General features: G+C 39.8%; 1 protein-coding gene across 5 annotated transcripts in view; it reads right to left on the bottom strand.

Moving 5' to 3' along the window:
- Nucleotides 1-19,509, bottom strand: part of SLIT2 (slit guidance ligand 2) — a 327,901-nt gene that overhangs the window by 119,489 nt on the left and 188,903 nt on the right. For all 5 annotated transcript variants that reach the window (XM_056555443.1, XM_056555414.1, XM_056555429.1 and 2 more), the window contains exon 5: nucleotides 526-597. In XM_056555443.1, the coding sequence (XP_056411418.1) occupies nucleotides 526-597 (72 nt within the window). The remainder of the gene's footprint in view (nucleotides 1-525; nucleotides 598-19,509) is intronic.

Below are 19,509 nucleotides of genomic sequence, written 5' to 3'. Positions count from 1 at the left end.
ATATTAATGTTAAATAGTGAATGTATTTGAAATCTACCGTATTTAAAATGTTCCTGCTGCATAAATAAATGAAAAATATCCTGAACTCTTCTGAAAAAATTATGATTTTGCGCCTAAATTTTTAGACTAAGGAGTCAATTTATATTCTTCTACAAGCTAAATTTTATACTCAAGACCCTATAAACCTCTCCCGGTGTTACAATGCAAAATAAACAGCCCCTGATTTAGGTGCAGGGAAATGAAATACTGGTACTTAAATTTTTGTTAAAAAATCATTGTTAAAATGTTTATGTTTAATGTTTATTCTTATGAAAAACAGGACAGCAAGCCCAGGAATAGCCTACCCCGAATCTTACATCGAGGAATGATTCCCTGTGTAAGACTTCTGCGGGTTTCCATTTTTCATACAGGTCAAAATATTGTTTGAATGTCATAAGACATTAAGATTTTGTGGAAGTAAGGCATGCGCTGCATTACAGAAAGTCATAAAGGCCAAATGATACGGCTCCACAGTAAAATACTTACAGATTTTTAATATCTACCGCACCACGAAATGCTTTTCTGGGGATTGCTTGGATCTGGTTCTCACTGAGGTCACTGAAAAGGAAAGAAGAAAAAACTATTGAAACAAACTACAAAAAAGTTATAAATATAAAAAAAAAAAGTATGCAATATATATATATATATATATATATATATATATATATATATATATATATATAATTTTAGAAAGGAGATACAAAAATCTTATATTATTACTTTTATATTTTTTTATAATAATTTTTAAGAAAAAGGATCAACAGCGCTGTCAAAATGTAAGATGAAATGGTATAAAATAGAATTTATACATTATTAAAATAAAAATATACAAACAAAATTAGACAATATATTAACAGTAATTAGTAATCTGATTTCTAACCTAATTTTCCATTCACACAATGGAACACGATATGAAATGTATACATAATAAAAAATGTTACATTTAAACCACACACATATGTAAGCACATTTTAAATATCATGATTCTTTTCCATTGGAAATGTATTTATTATTGAGCGATGCTGCAGCGCAAGCGGGCTGTGCTGGGTTGACAGTCAATCTCATAACTAAAAGTAATAATGACCCTCACCAATCTGAATGTCACTTTGATTGATAGGGCCCTTTAAAAGAAAGTGTAGTCTACATTAGTACAACACTGATTAATATACATAAAAATTGTAACACAATGCAACGGTTAATCAGAAACACAGGCAAGAAAGTTATGGCCGTCTCTATCCCCGATATTCAGTGCCGCTCCACATATGTTAATTGTTACGCTAAGTGCTGTTGTACAGATGTGTAAAACATTATAGCTTGGGTTTGTATTATACTATGTAATATCTGGACAGTAATCCAAACATGTATCTGTCATAAAATGTAACTCGCAAAAATATAAATACTGAAGGTTATGGCAAGAGATTCCACTGGGTAAAAGCAAGCAAGGTCAAGTATTGTGAAAGCTTCTTATAAGGCCTTTTATGTTGTTAGTGTATGTGTAGATAGATAGATAGATATATATGAGACACATGATAGATAGATAGATAAATAGATAGATATAGATAGATAGATAGATAGATATGAGATAGATAGATAGATATGAGATAGATAGATTTGAGATACATGATAGAAAGATAGATAGATATGAGATAGATAGATATGAGATAGATAGATAGATATGAGATAGATAGATTTGAGATACATGATAGAAAGATAGATTGATATGAGATAGATATGAGATAGATAGATAGATAGATAGAAGAAAAGCGGGCAGCACAACCGGGTTGAAGGTCATGCTAGCTGGCTGACTCGGTCCCAAGTCCCAAAGATATATGTAGAAAAACAGCAGCACTCCAAGGTATACGTGAATAATGTGTGACAAAGGCCTTGTGAGAAGGCTGAGACGTTACAACTTCGGATGCTTTGGTGAATAAAGCCACACATTATTCATGTATACCTTGGAGTGCTGCTGTTTTTCTACATAGATAGATATGAGATAGATAGATAGATATGAGATAGATATTAGATAGATATGAGATAGATAGATATGACAGATAGATTTATATGAGATAGATAGATAAATATGCGATAGATAGATATGAGATAGATAGATAGATATGAGATATGATACATATGAGATAGATAGATATGAGATAGATAGATAGATAGATAGATAAGCAGACAGACAGATATGAGATAGATAGATATTTATGAGATAGATATGATATAGATAGATAGATGATAGATATGACATAGATAGATATATGTGAGATAGGTGTTACGCCGAGCGCTCCGGGTCCCCGCTCCTCCCCGGAGCGCTCACGGCGTCTCTCTCCCTGCAGCGCCCCGGTCAGTCCCGCTGACCGGGAGCGCTGCACTGACATGGCCGTTGGGGATGCGATTCGCACAGCGGGACGCGCCCGCTCGCGAATCGCATCCCAAATCACTTACCCGTCCCGGTCCCCTGCTGTCATGTGCTGGCGCGCGCGGCTCCGCTCTCTAGGGCGCGCGCGCGCCAGCTCTCTGAGACTTAAAGGGCCAGTGCACCAATGATTGGTGCCTGGCCCAATTAGCTTGATTAGTTTCCACCTGTGCACTCCCTACTTATACCTCACTTCCCCTGCACTCCCTTGCCGGATCTTGTTGCCCTTGTGCCAGAGAAAGCCTTTCCTTGAGTGTTCCTAGCCTGTGTTCCAGACCTCCTGCCATTGCCCCTGACTACGATCCTTGCTGCCTGCCCTGACCTTCTGCTACGTCCGACCTTGCTCTTGCCTTATCCCTTGTACCATGCCTATCTCAGCAGTCAGAGAGGTTGAGCCGTTGCCGGTGGATACGACCTGGTTGCTACCGCCGCTGCAGGACCATCCCGCTTTGCGGCGGGCTCTGGTGAAAACCAGTAGCTACTTAGAACCGGTCCACCGACACGGTCCACGCCAAACCCTCTCTGACACAGAGGATCCACCTCCAGCCTGCCGAATCGTGACAATAGGTATGAGATAGTTAGATAGATAGATATGAGATAGATAGATACATAGATAGATAGATATGAGATAGATAGATATGAGATAGATAGATAGATAGATATGACATAGATATGAGAAAGATAGATATATGATAGATATGACACAGATAGATATATGTGAGATAGATAGATATGAGATAGATAGATAAATACATAGATAGATATGAGATAGATAGATAGAAAAATAGATAGATACATAGATAGATAGATAGATATGAGATAGATAGATAGATAGATAGATATGAGATAGATAGATATATGATAGATAGATAGATAGATAGATAGATAGATATGAGATAGATAGATAGATAGATATGAGATATATAGATATATGATAGATATGACACAGATAGATATATGTGAGATAGATAGATAGATAGATAAATACATAGATAGATAGATATGAGATAGATAGATAGACTGTGAGAAAGAGAGAGAAGAGCAGTATACTAGAGGCGATGTAAAAAATATAAATGTATAACTTTCATTTTACACTGCAAACATGTGGCTTTTGCTATCATATACATATAGTAAACATGTGTTTCCTCATCCTGTATTATCTCTTTATATTAAAATTGTGAAATGTGACAGAGAAAGAGGAGAAGCATGATGTCAGAGTTCATTACTGAATGTTCAGGTTGTATCCCTGCAATATATGTTGTAAAATCTGTAAGAGAGCCCCCAGCTAGTTAGTGTCATAGATGTGTAACAGAGCTGGTGTCAGATCCTAGGCTTTATATATGACTGCAGGGAAACCACCTAAACTACTGTGCTTAGATGTCTTACAAGACATATACATTATACATAGGTATTGTTAATATTTGATTTGACCAAAATGTTACTCCTATCATGCCTACACATAGCAATATTACAGATCCATACATAGTATGCTGTCCTGAAAGGGCTGTTGGCCCAGGGAATAAGACTGGTTTCGCATAATAAGGCATAATAATTCTGTATATTTGTATCCATATTATAGCCATACATTCTAATGACTGAACTGAGCGCATAGAAGTAACTTGTGTAGACGTTACTCATCTGGGGTAAGAGGAAATATGTTAAGACAACATCACAAAAATCAAGAACAACATATTTCAAATGCAATATATTTATTAAAGTACAACACTATAATCGTGTAGAGACTGGTACGGGCCAGTAATATTTACATAGACAGAAAACGACAGTATTAGTTGGATCATAGATGAAAAGGTGATGACTGGTTTATCCCTATCTAGTGGCCCTGCCTGGCGAGACTGTAGGTCCCCTGTCCTTATGACCTGGGCCTACACTGGAACCTCCTAGTGACCCTAGGCTAGAGAGGGGACAACCAAACAACAGTATACTGTGTCGCCAAGGATCAGTCGAACATGGCCTCTAGCACATGAGATCCAATATACAATATAAATAACTGATACTCTTCAACAATAAACACACATGTGGTAAATACAGTAAAATATCCAAACCCGAGGGTGGTAACCACAGGTATATAGTAGTAATCACGTGCCAGACCCACAGTTGTCTGTGATGCATAGTTAGAGGTGTAAATATGCATTTAAAGGAAATTGCATTAATCCAACGCGTTTCGCTAATCCGTATGGCTACAGATAACTCCTCAGGGATTTTAGTAGAGAATACTGCAAAATGGTGTCATGAGAGACCTTACATAAGGTAGCAATGCATAATCCCATGTAAATGGGAAGGCGTACAGTGGGTATACTTAGATGATGGTATAGTGAACGTGACACACTGTGCTGGACAGCCGTGTGCTGGTGACAATCTTATGTCAGGGTGCTTGATGACACCTGTTTATATGATGAGATGAGTCCCCACTCTGAGGTAGAATAAGTCTTTTGCATAGGTAACCCCGGTAGACAAGGTTAGATGTGGGAGATGATCGTCACTCGGGAGCAACAACGTCTGATGGCGGGATCCCAAAGGTACGTGATAAGGTCCGGGCTGGAAGTCCCAGAAGGGAAGCTCGGGTGGGAAGATAGTGTCCAAATTTAGCAATCCCAGAGCTAGGAGATGGATCCGGTAAAGGGATCCCGGAGGGGGTGGCCCAGGAGGGGTGAATAAGTCCTGGTCCCTCGGCGTCCGGGTAGAGCAGCTGACCGCGCATCAAAGGTGCCAGAACTGACAGACACACTAGACACATGGTCAGACTGGGAATTATGGATGCAAATATGTGGCTTTTGCTGATAATAGTGGAGCCTTATGCCAGCACACATAAAACCTACAGATTCTGCCATACATGGCCCATGCACATGGCTTTGCCTTGTATAGAAGCACTAAAAGATATCCCTACATCCACACATATTACAACAGTACTGCCCCCTACAGGCGAGTATATAGCATTGTGGGGAGGGTATGGTTCCATTAGAATATCCTTATATAACGTCTGGCGACCATTATTACTGTTCACAATAACCTCTCATTCTAACATATGAAATCTAATAAGAGACAGTGGGGGAGATTCTCAAAAACTGCGTTAATTTCTATTCCAGTGATATTATTCACAGCTTTTTTTTATCTCCTCACATTTTTAAAGGTCTCTTGTGCTGCTTTGAAAACATGTGAAAATAAATTTTCGTGACACTTTTTTTTTTTTTTTCACACCAATGTTTTTTTTGTTGCAGCCATATTGGATTTTTTGCGCCAAAATTGCTGAGTTTGGTGCCAATTTTTTGCGCAAAATTTTACATCCCAGAAAATTCTGGCAGAAACATCTCTGAGCTTAAATGTAAGTGCAGGTGCAGTGACCAAGAAAAAAAAAAAGAGATATATGCAGTGACCCCCCGACCTACGATGGCCCCGACATACGATCATTTCAACATACAATGGCCTCTCAGAGGCCATCGCATGTTGAAGGCAGCATCAATATACGATGCTTTTGTATGTCGGGGCCATCGCATAAACGGCTATCCTGCAGCGCAGACTGCTTCAGCTACCACTGGATAGCCGTTTACGGTGCCCCATGTGGTCCGCTGACGATCACTTACCTGTCCTCGGGGCTCCGGTGCGTCCTCTTGCGGATCCCCTGCATCGTCGGTGCTCTCCATCGACGTCATCACATCACTGCTCACGCCGTCCCTTCATCCAATAGGAGCGGCGTGCGTAGCGACGTGATGGCGGCGACGGAGAGCGAGGATGCTCGGGAAGCAGAGGCCTTGCCGGAGCGTCGGGGACACCCCGGGGACGCGGCGACAGCGATGGAGGACGACATCCCGGGCAGCGGTGACGAGTGGTGACGGTCTGGAGCGGCGGGGACAGGTGAGTACGACTTCCTCTAACAGTGGTCTACAACCTGCGGACCTTCAGATGTTGCAAAACTACAACTCCCAGCATGCCCGGACAGCCAACGGCTGTCCGGGCATGCTGGGTGTTGTAGTTTTGCAACATCTGGAGATCCGCAGGTTGTAGACCACTGTCCTATACTTTACATTGCACGGATCCCTCAACATGCGATGGTTTCAACAAATGATGGTCCATTTCGAACGGATTACCATCGTATGTTGAGGGACCACTGTATAAATATATATATATATATATATATATATATATATATATATATATATATTAGTATTATTATTTATTTATTTTTTTATTACATTTTTAAATAATAATATTTTTTTTTTTTAATAAGGTGTTTAATAACACCTTTTTCCCAAAAAAACTAAGGAAGAAAACAAAACAAAAAAAAAATTAAATAAAACTACAACAATTTCTGTGATTTCTACACAGTTATCAAAAAGCTGGTGCAAAATTTTTGATGTAAACTGGACTCTCACCCCTTTGAAAAAATATCATGTAAATCAGACAATATACGTGGACACGCCCACTTTTACAGAACTGACGTGAACAGTTTAAACCGCGGCACAAGGCTCTTTGAAAATGTGGTTGATACTTTTCGCGGCAAAATTTTTTTGGCTGCAAAATTTTTTGAGTATCTCCCCCATTGTGTACATTAGAGATGAGCGAACTTACAGTAAATTCGATTCGTCACGAACTTCTCGGCTCGGCAGTTGATGACTTATCCTGCGTAAATTAGTTCAGCCTTCAGGTGCTTCGCTGGGCTGGAAAAGGTGGATACATTCTTAGGAAAGAGTCTCCTAGGACTGTATCCACCTTTTCCAGCCCACTGGAGCACCGGAAAGCTGAACTAATTTATGCAGAATAAGTCCTCAACTGTCGAGCCGAGAAGTTCGTGACGATTCGAATTTACTGTAAGTTCGCTCATCTCTAGTGTACATCACACGGTACTGTATAATAGACACAAGGCCATACTGTATTGGAATAACAGAGATATCTAGCGCTCAGCAAAGCTGCCAGACAATAAAGGCCAGTGGCTATTATTCTAAGCTATTGCATGGAGTCATTACAATAATGTCCTTGCGGTAATACTATTTTATTTATAGATCCCTTTATGACTTTCCTTTAGATGCTGCTTCAGCATTCTCCAGAAGAAGAAGAAGAAGCGGCGCTTAATTATGTAAAAGAAAAGGGAGCGAGACGGCCGGACCAGTCTCCTTTGTGTTTGCTGTTGCTTCCAAAGGGACAAACCATCCATCCCATAGGAGCCATAAATCCATTGGGGATGGCAACCTGCTTGCAAATTTAATTACTGGTAATTTAATTCCCCCCCTTCTATGGTTTAACCTTCCTAAAAGTCTGATGGTGACATCATAAATCTCAACGATCATCCACTTATGGCAAAAGCCCTGACTAATGGTTATGACTAATGTGTCCCCATATCTGTTGGGATTAGTGTGGGGGGGGGGGGGGGGGGGAGGGATAAACTGCTGATATAGTACTGGGAAGAGACACTGGCACAGGGCTATTATCATAAAGTGGGGGTCTGTAGAAATAAACCGGACAGATTTAAACCCCTGCCCCCCACCCTAACCATTTACGGAAAATCAAGTCGTTTCCTCAATGTCCGGGGTGGGGTTGAACATAGAGGGTGTCTTATGTAGGATTTAATGTGCAATACGGTTGGGTGTAATACCATATCAGCAATTTATAATAATATTAATGTCATCATTTGGGAGGATACCACATGGCATGCGGAGAAGCAGGATTACTGACAAAGGTGGGATGAATGAGAAACCCATCTATAGCGCACAATTATAAATGATTATGGAATATAGCGCCCCCACCTGTTTAGTATAAGCAAAATCCTATCCTCAATGTCTGTGAAATCAGTAAATTAGACAGGACTTAATAGCATAGTCTACTGAGCTGAATAAGCCAATATGGCCCGAATGGAGTCAGTAGGTGACTTTGTCTGGGCAAATGAAAGAAATGCCGCCCACAGCTGTACTCCTCAGTATACACTGGCACCCCGATTTTGGTGGGATGCTGATATGGTGTGCGGGCTCAGATATGTCCTTCATACAAGGATATACTGGCGAATGTCTCAATTTTAAAATCAGTGTTGAGGGTTATTCAATGTCATTGTTCATCTACCACAGTAGTGCAGCAAAATTCCTGTATTGTATTATCTCATATCTATCTTTCTATCTGTCAAATATCTATCTCATATCTATCTATCTATCCCATATCTATCTATCTATCTATCTATCTATCTCATATCTATCTATCTATCTATCTCATATCTATCTATCTATCCCATATCTATCTATCTATCTATCTGTCAAATATCTGCAGTATCTCATTTCTATATTTTTATTGAATTTCTATTGATCTATATATCAATCTATCTACAGTATCTATTTACCTATCATTCTGTGTATCTTATGTTATATTTATGATGTAGAAAATAGCCCTGCAGCATTCCAAGTCCAGTTAAAAAACAAGCGTGCACTTTTATTCACCTGTTTCAGGATACAACACTTCAATGGCCTTACACCACCTTTCTCAAGCATATCTTTATCTAATATCTGTCAGTCTATCTATCTATTTATCTATCGATCTATCTGTCTATCATCTCTCTATCTATATTATCTATCATTCTAGATCTTATCTAATATCTATAATCTATCTAATTTCTACCTAGCAATCTCTCATATTTATCATCTTTCTCATATATGTCTATTTATCTCATTATCTTTCTATCTATCTATCTTATTAATCTATCTGATCTATCTGATCCAGAACATTGTTATACACTCGGCATGTAACCTTTTCGATGTTAATTGAAACTGACACAACAGAACATTCCATCCAGTGACATGGATCAACAATACTATTCTCAGATATCACAGACAAACATGTCCATTTCCGCAGGCCGGGGAGAATCTGATTATAATATCACTGTACGGCTTCTAAGCAGATGTTTTACCAACACACAGAGAACAATGGACACTACAAAGAAACAGCGTACAGAACAGACAAATCATGTTTCCGCCATTTCTGTTGGCACGTGACTTTACTGCAGAACTAATGTAATCTTATTATAGTTTACATACAGTATATAAAATCATTAGGGTGCAGATAGTACAGATGCAGCAGAGCTCATTTTGTTGAATTCATTGAACCTGCATAGTCTGAGCATGGGGAGATCTCTGTAAGAAGATGTTCATTCTTCATGCGGAATCCACGAGCAGAATCCAATAGAAGTCAATGGGAAAAAAAAAAAGTCTGCCCGACATCGTTTTCAAGGAATTCAAGTGGAATTTAAGCAGAATTCGAGCGAAATTCAAGCAGAATTCAGAAAAGTAGATTACATAGCCTCCTCCTTCATTCCTCTTCATTTCCGCATGGAAATTAAGCTTGAATTCCTCTTGATGGATAAAATGACAGAAGACAACAATTTGCTGACTGAAATTATTCCTCGTGAATTCCTCAGTGTGAACGCACCCTAACACCCCTACCTATGTGCCCTATTAGGGGATGTGGGCATTATGGGCGTGGGGGGGGGGGGGGGGACTGTTTGGAACCGTGCTCAATGAGCCAAAACAGAGAAATACTTTGCTAATGCCGCTCCTGCTCTGGAGAATCTGATGTTTCTATATATTAGGCTGGGTTCACACTACGTTTTGTCCCATACGGGAGCGCATACGGCAGGGGGGAGCTAAAAGCTCGCGCTCCCGTATGTCACCGTATGCGCTCCCGTATGTCATTCATTTCAATGAGCTGATCGGAGTGAAACGTTCGGTCCGGTCGGCTCATTTTTGCGCCGTATGCGCTTTTACAACCGGACCTAAAACCGTGGTTGACCACAGTTTTAGGTCCGGTTGTAAAAGCGCATACGGCGCAAAAATGAGCCGACCGGACCGAACGTTTCACTCCGGTCGGCTCATTGAAATGAATGACATACGGGAGCGCATACGGTGACATATGGGAGCGCAAGCTTTTAGCTCCCCCTGCCGTATGCGCTCCCGTATGGGACAAAACGTAGTGTGAACCCAGCATGGTTAGCCATATTGTTTGAATTTCTTCTACATCGGCCACTTTAAGAAAAATGAGTAGAAAGGAATGAAAGCAGATCACTTTTCTTTATAAAGAGTCTTAGTGGCGCAACCCCAATGAACCCCATGCAACCCCCTGAGTGGTGTGACAAATACTCAGCTCTACTACATCTGTACAAGGTTACAGAGAGGATGTAGTGCTGTAATCACACTAACAAGAAACAACATGCATATTTTTACAGGTCTATGCTTAGATAGGTAGGTAGGTAGGTAGGTAGATAGATAGATATGAGAGAGAGAGGGGTAGGACCTAAATGAGAAGATAGACATTAGATGATAGATGATAATATAGATAGATATATAGATACTGTAGATGGATAGAAAAGAAAAAAAATATAGACATATTTTCTTTTTTATTTTGTTCATATTTATTTTCCTTTTTTTATTTCTCTTTATTTTTTCTTTATATAAATTTTTTATAATTTTTTTATTCTTTATAATTTTTTTATTCTTATTACATTTTTGTATTTATTTCTATTCCTTCTATTCATTCTCTTTGGCTACATGCCTTAGTTGTGTGCATCTATTGCCGACGTGGATATCTTTCCCTCCTGTAACATGCCGAATCTATCCACAGTCTTCTAGTGCGTATGCGCACCCTTCTCTGGCTTACACAGAGCATGTGATCGTTGGCATACTAGGCTGCCGCGCAGCCGCAGTTCCTTACACGCTATCTTGGCGTTCAGCCTCTATGTTTACATACACATCCTAGTCCCGTTGAGTGTTTACTGTAATGATCCCTGCCCCCCTTGATACATTTTATATGATTCTTATTGATCAATTGAACCTAATATAATTTTTTTAACCTAGCACTTGTCAACAGTCACTGTGTACACTGTTTGTAACCATGGCATTTTTGATTTTCCTCATATACATTGCACTTTGTTATTGATGCACTTTATAATATGTCTTGTTATTGCTGCTTTTTATTAACTGTTTATTATATTGTTATTTCCCTTGATTGAATTGTCTACCACATATATATCACTGATTTTGGTCACTTTGCATGCTTAGGAATGGCTGCACAGGCAGCAGAAACGGTGCATCTGTATTTTGGCATGGAATAAAGCTACATCACCTTTTTTCAAAAAAATTTTGAGTGCTGCTGTTATCTTTTTTCTTGTCTGGATTTTGGGCCCCGGACCAGGGCCAACTAGGCTGCTTACACCTTCTTAATTCATCCGATGTGCTGCTCTTTTTTTTCTCTAGAAAGATAGATAGATGGATAGATAGATAGATAGATAGATAGAGAGATAGATGGATAGATAGATAGATAGATAGATAGATAGATGGATAGATAGATAGATAGAGAGATAGATGGATAGATAGGATATTAATGAGAAGATAGAAATGAGATAGATGATAAGATAGATAGATATATGATAGATACAGCAACAACGGACAAGGCAGCATTCCAGAAGTATTGGTGAATAGTGGCTTTATTATCACCAAAAAATGTACAGCGACGTTTAGGCCACCTCAAGAGGCCATCATCAAGCCGCTTGATGATGGCCACGTGAGGTGGCCGAAACATTGCTGTACATTTTTTGGTGATAATAAAGCCACTATTCAGCAATACTTTGGAGTGCTGCCTTGTCCGTTATTGCTGTATCCAGAGGGACCTAGGACCAGGGTCCAACCACAGCCTGCACCCACCTACGTGCCTTTTAGTGCTGCTCCACCTGCTAGTTATAGATCGATAGATATGAGATAGATAGATAGATAGATAGATAGATAGATATACAGATAGATAAGTTAGATAAAGAACTAAATAGATGGATAGCTGTAGATGGATAGAGATAGATAGATAGATATGAGATAGATAGATAGATAGATAGATAGATATGAGATAGATAGATACTAGAAGAGTTGAATGACAACTTCAGCTCTGCTACCTCTGTAAATATAGTTTGTCTCCTTAACCCTATGATACAGGCAATCATCATAAAAGGGTCATATGTTCTATTTCCATTGCAAATAGAGCCTCCCGTAGCAGAGTAATAGTGTATATGTAGTACATTAGAACTCAGTCACATCAATCATTCCCATCTGAATAAGATTATGTTTTCTTGTTAGCATAGAGAAAAAACTCTCCAACCTCAGTCTCGTCATGGAAGTCAATTCATTGACCACAAAATCGATTCCGTCCTTCCCTCCTTCTTTCCAAAAATGCACTTAAATCAATTGGTTACAAGTGCGGGGGCATGAAATGAGATGTGGACAATACGCCCTAAGTCCTGATGTCATTATTACAACACGGCCGCAACGTCCCAGCTGCAGGAAGAAAAAGGGGGCACTCACAATATGTTCCCTTCCCTACCCAGACATTCCCTGTAATTCCCTATCAGTAAATCCTTCATATGATATTATGTTTTCTATTAAACTATTAATTATGTCCGAAATAAACAAATTGTCTAAATTTGTCAACCACCAAAATATTATAGGGGAGATTTATCAACCTTGTGCAGAGGAACAGGGGTGTAGTTGCCCATAGTGACCAATCAGATTCCAGCTTTCATTTAAAAAAAAAAAAAAAAAAAGGCCTCTGATACATGGAATCTGATTGGTTGCTATGGGCAACTGCTTCACTGTTCCCCTGCTTTTATAAATCTTCCCCCACTGTGAATAATGTAATAAAATATATTTATTTAAACCAATGAACGTAAAGGCATTTCCGACAGCAACCAATAAAAACCGCTGTAAAAGGAACATGTCAACCGATGAAATTGTTGTTCTCAATTTCCAAAATGGTGTCCGCACTCCCCTTACATATGGGCACTCACTCGCCTTATGTTTCCTTAGCCATAGTTTTTGCAATATTTTGAAAAATCTCCTCCATATGTTTCTTATTATGCATAGATATGTCTTTCTCGTGTCAGCGCCCGTTCAGACATATCCCTATAATGCTGTTAGTTCGGGTCATTAGAGCGCTCACATAATGCTCGTGTGAAAGCGGCCTAAGGCTCCGCCATGACATGCCGCCTGCAATGTTTTACAACATGAACCTATGTGAGATCCCAGCACTAACCTGCTCGCAAATTGGTTATCACAACTGTAAAAGGAATACTCTACAACAATGTTTCCCCGACCAGGGTGCCTCCAGCTGTTGCTAAACTACAACTCCAAGCACGTCCAGACAGCCTTTGGCTGTCCGGGAATGCTGGGGGTTGTAGTTTGGCAACAGCTGGGGGGACCTTGGTTGGGGAAACACTGCCCTACAAGAATTATTAGTAACTAGAAAAACCCCTATAAAAAAAAAAAAAAAAATATGTAATATTGAAAAAACATAACATAGAAATAGTACAGAGCAGGAAACAATATTGCCATATATATTACTTTGTAATACATCAAAACTAATGCATAGTTTTCTTTACGAAAGCTGCAGATTTGAGCTGTGTGCAGTCATTCAGTTTACATTGAAATCTGCAGCAAAAAATCTGCAGCTTCAGATCCTGCGCATCAAATAGGCGCATTCTGCTGTTCATGTGAATACACCCTTAACCTGTTGGGGACAAAGGGCATACAGGCCTGTGTACTGTACGCCCGTGGGAATTCCGGTCACTGCCGCGCACGTGGCGGTGATCGGAACGGGATGACTGCTGATTTCTATCAGCAGCCATCCCGGCACATCATCTAGGGGACCCCCCCCTTGTCGGCGATCGCTGTGATTCGTCGGTCAATTCTGACCAGCGAATCACAGCTTTTCCGGGCTGATTGTGTCACTGGTGACCCGATCGCCTGGAAAATAAAGGTGATCGGGGCTGTCAGACACAGCCCAACCACCATGAAGGATAGGAGTGAGGTGGCAGGGGGTGCCACCTCCTCCAATCCCCTGCCATTGGTCGGTCAGGAGTGACCGACCAATGGCAGGAGGCAGAGGTGTAGCTTGTAGCTTCTGGGCCCCGATGCAAAATCTACAACAGGGCCCCATATGCCAATTATAATACTGGTCTATTATGGGGCAGATGTGCTTTGGGGCCACCTCTATAGCTACGCCCCTGGCAGGAGGGGGCGGGAGGCTTAAAGTTACAACTTGGGGAAACACCAGCCTTTTAGTGAAAAAAAATCTAATTTTTCATTTTCACGTCCAACTTGAACATTTGTCAATCACCTGTGGGGTGTTAAGGCTCACTATACCCCTTGTTATGTTCCTTGAGGGGTGTGGTTCCTCAAATAGTGTGCCATGTGTTTTTTTTTTTGTTTTTTTTTGCTGTTCTGGCAGCAAGGGGGCTTCCTAAATGGGACATGCCCCCCAAAAACCATTTCAATAAAATTCGCTCTCCAAAAGTCCATTGTCGCTCCTTCCCTTCTGAGCCCTCTAGTGCACCCACAGAGCACTTTACATCCACATATGAGGTATTTCCTTACTCGAGAGAAATGGTGTTACAAATTTTGGTGTCTTTTTCTTCTTTTACCCCTTGTAAAAATGAAAAAAATGGGTCTGCAAGAACATGTTAGAGAAAAAAATTAATATCTTAAATTCTCTCCTCCAACTTGCTGCTATTCCTGTGAAACATCCAAAGAATTAACAAACTTTATGAATGTCATTTTGAATACTTTGAGGGGTGCAGTTTTCATAATGGGGTCTATTATGGGATATTTGGAACATAAAGACCCTCAAATTCACTTCAAAACTTAACTGGTCCCTAAAAAATTCTGATTTTGAAACTTTTATGAAAAATTGGAAAATTGCTGCTAAACTTTGAAGCCCTCTGATGTCTTCAAAAAGTAAAAACATGTCAACTTTATGATATAATTTATTTGGAATATCTATTTTCCTTACAAGCAGAGAGCTTCAAAATTAGAAAAGTGCTAAGTTTTCAAATTTTTCATGAAATTTTGGAAATTTTCACCAAGAAACGATGCAAGGATGAACAAAAATTTACCACTAACATAAAGTAGAATATGTCACGAAAAAATCAACTATCTTGGAATCAAATTCATAAGTTAAAGCATCCCAGAGTTATTAATGCTTAAAATGACAGTGGTCAGATTTTCAAAAAATTGCCTGGTCCTTAATGGGCTTTGTCCCCAAGGGGTTAAAGGGTCCCCACCCATAGACATGCATGGAGGGGGCGTGCTGTGATGTCACAACCACTGCTGCTGGAACCCAGCCGGGTGCTGCACAGAGAACACAGGGGTCCCAGCTGGGGGACCCCCATTGATCAGACATCTTATCCCCTATCCTGTGGATTGGGAATAAGATGCCTAGTGGCGGAGTACCCCTTTAATGAAGAAAGCCTATATTATATATGGCAGTTCTGTCTTGGAAAAAAGTACTGGATTATTAGACACTGTATTAAATTATATTCACTTCAAATGTTAAACTGCTTAATTTTTTCACACATCTAAGCCTAAGAGGCAACATACCGTGTGGGTGCATCTGTATATTGTAGTTAATGAAATACATGACAATGATGTCACCCGGTCATATCAACCACAGTCAGACAGAAATGTATGACTTCTGAGAAGAATATGATGGTACAGTTAACCATCCGTCATCTCCTTCTCACATTTTCAGTGTTGGAGCTAGGCAAGTAATTAGGATATGCATCCCCTTGTCCCAAAAACATATGGACATCATTTGACATTATTACTTCTCATGGCCAGGCCGGCATTCCATATCTAAATGGGAAGTCAACCACTGGCTGGATGCACATATGGTGAAAAATAATAGAGAGGTTATTCAGGAATAGAAAATCAAAACAGCACCACACCTGTCCTCAGGTTGTGTATGGTATTGCACCTTAGTTCCATTGAAGTAAATGGAGCCAAGTGGTAATATCACTCAACCTGAGGGCAGATACTGTAATGGGAGCTACTATGGTTCCTGGGGGAACATTGGACTAGAGAGACAAGTAGTAGTCTTCAGAAAGCCATATGTTATCAAGTGATATATCATAGCTATAATAAAACAAACATGTCCTCTGAATGTCATATGATGATGGGGAGTCCCCACCATACAAATCCCCCTTTTACCGCACTTAGGTGTTACACAATTTAGACTATAAGGTAAGCACGCATGCCTTTAGGATTTATTCCTTATGACTCCTTCCTTGTGATCTTTACAACCTCACAACATTCCTTTGTAATGCCATATGTTTCACTCCGTCTTAATATTGTATACAAGCATGGGTTCTCATTTCATTTTAGCCAGTCGCATTGTATTAGCAGGCAACATCTGTAGGGAATGTCCTTCAAGTTGATTTAGTGGCTGCAAAATAAGCATATCAGAACCTTATCCTGTACAGAGCCATATATCTTAGCTGGAACGAATGACACATGGTTTCCACATGGATCTAACATAGGTAAAAAGACGCGTTTTGAGTACTTTGGCGATGCAATGATGGATCAGGGCTGTCCCTAGTCATTTAGAATAATACATAAATTTAGTTGCACTACTTGGGTGCCCACTGGCCGCTAGTATTGCCCATACGGCACATGTAGGTTTAGTGTTAGGTCCCGTGCCACTTGAGAAACCTTGGCATTGGTGTGTGGGCTCAGGTATGTCCTTCATATAAGGATATACTGGCTAATGTCTCAATTTTAACATAATTTTGAGGGTTAGTTATATGTTACTGTCTACATCTACCACAGTAGTGCACCTAAATTAAGTATTATTCTATATGTTACACATACACACTTTTCATCGGGTGTAGGATGCCATTGTGTGCAGGCATCCCTCATTGTATGCAGTTTATGCTGGGGATCGCCCTTAGCAACGTACCACAAGCGCAGGATCTGCTCCCCCAGTATAAACGTACAACTGCATTTGGGGTTGAGCATTTCCTGCCATTTGAAACCACGTTCCCCAGTCGTCACAGCGTCTCTCGCAGGATCCACAGCACAGAACCATTCACAATGTGCCTCCACCTTCCCTCAAGGATATCAAGATGTTCTCAAAGTGTGACAGACATATGATGGAATTTTACGGAACAGGCACAAGGACAAACTGCTTTGCAGAGAAGAATGTAATGGTTAATCTTAACAAAAATGAATTGCTGTTCTGGCAGGACCATTGAAAATTAAATTACCAGACTTTTTGTATCCATTATAATTGTTTGACAGAATAAAAGTAAGAGACAATTAAAAGTGACAGGTGCGTGGCTTTCTGGTTTACTCTAAATCAAATCAATAACCTCCGGCTCGAAAGCTATACGAGATGGATTCCAGAAATTATTTCCATAATGGACGACTTAAAACAAAATGTTTCTTCTTTTTTTTTTTTTTCTAGTCCATCAAAATGTAAAAGGATTTTGATAAGGCTTAAATGATGAAACCAGATCATAAAAATATGAATTCCCCAGCCATTAGTTAACTCTGCCAGTCATTGTGGGCTTAAATAGGCACTGTGAGATACAAAAATATGTTGTAAAGCATGTATAACCAATAGGTTTTGCAATTGCTTTCATTAGAACATTTTCATTATTTTATACTGAAAAAGCCAGTCAAACATCTGCCCCCCCTGCCTGCTTGGACACATGCTGCTGTGTCCATGCGTCATCACCTATGTCATGGACACACTTCTTTGATTGACAGCTGTCAGTGCAGGGCTCACAGCTGGAGGAAAAATCCTCCCACTGTCAGCTTGTGTCCCGCTATTGTCAGTGAGGACAAGCTGGGATTTGTAGTTTTGCTAATGCTAGGGGAGATGTGAGCAGACAGCATACTGAGGGAGGGGGCGGAGACCTGCACAGTGAGGCCACGCCCCCTCCCTTGGAGAGGAATTCAGACTAGTGAGCTAAATTAAAAGTGTAATAAAAATTTAAATAAAGGTGCTAGACACATAAACATTAGATGTACATGGTTAGGATTAGGTACTGAGTGATTTATTTAAAAAACATATATATATATATATATATATATATTTATTTATTTATTTTATTTTTTTTGGGATCTGACGGCTATGCTTTAAATATATGAATATATATCTTATAAACCTCTACAGAGGCATGAACTATTAAACACACTATGGTATACAACTTTAATACCAGGCAAGGCCTATGACTATGAGTGGCACTGTTTCTTTACTAACATGTAGCCCTAGCCATAGCATATGTCAATATGATGAAATATGCCTGTAGATGGCACCAAAACCTTATGTGAGTCCTATAAAAACACCAAAAGTTTGCGTGTTTCATAAAGAGAGCATAAAACTAAAAAGATTGTCAAGAGAACCCTTTGTTTAGATGCCAATGCTGGTATTAAGATTATGACCTCTAGACTTTGTGGATGGTGATTGGTGACCATGAATTCTAAGCCTGTGTTCCCATATAGTATTTTGGGCAGCATTGTTAGGCAAAACCAGTAATTGGTTCAAAACACTAAAAATCGTTCCATAATACTTTTTGTCTGGGTTAATTCCACTCCTGTTTTGGCTTAAATTACGCATCAAAATTTTATGAGTTAGGCCCAAAAGTTAAAGGGGTACTTCAAAAAACAAACTATTTTTTCAAATCAACTGGTGCCAGCAGATGATACAGATTTGTAAATAACTTCTATTTAAAAATCTTAATCCTTCTAATACTTATCAGCTGCTGTATGCTTCAGTGAAGTTGTGTAGTTATTTCCATTCTGACCACAGTGCTCTCTGCTGCCATGTTATGCAACAGCTGGAGACACACTGTTTGGAAAATACCTGTTTCTGCAGTGTGTGCATGGTTTTGTTTAAAATTATTTAGTCTGCGCCTGTCAGAGTTTTCTGAGAGTTGTAGTTCTACGACAGCTGGAGAGCTCCAAGATGAAGACCACTAAATAGTTGCGCTGTATCCTTTACCATATCCTCATAACACTTAAAAGAAATGGGTGAAGATGCTATCAGTCTTACAGAAAATGCTGTCATAAAGTTACAAAGAAATCTGCAGAATTACAATTAAAACAGGAACAATCTTCATATCGAAACAACAAATTTTCCTAAGATAAAAGGCATCCCATCTCCCCCTGTGCAGCGGACCCCCCTTTGTCTTCGGTTGAACTCATCCTATAACAGACAGCTATGTGTTGTGGCTGCCCAGGATTATA

This window comes from Hyla sarda, chromosome 1, assembly GCF_029499605.1.
Source record: "Hyla sarda isolate aHylSar1 chromosome 1, aHylSar1.hap1, whole genome shotgun sequence".
Taxonomy (NCBI): domain Eukaryota; kingdom Metazoa; phylum Chordata; class Amphibia; order Anura; family Hylidae; genus Hyla; species Hyla sarda.
This window is presented reverse-complemented; position numbering and strand designations above follow the sequence as displayed.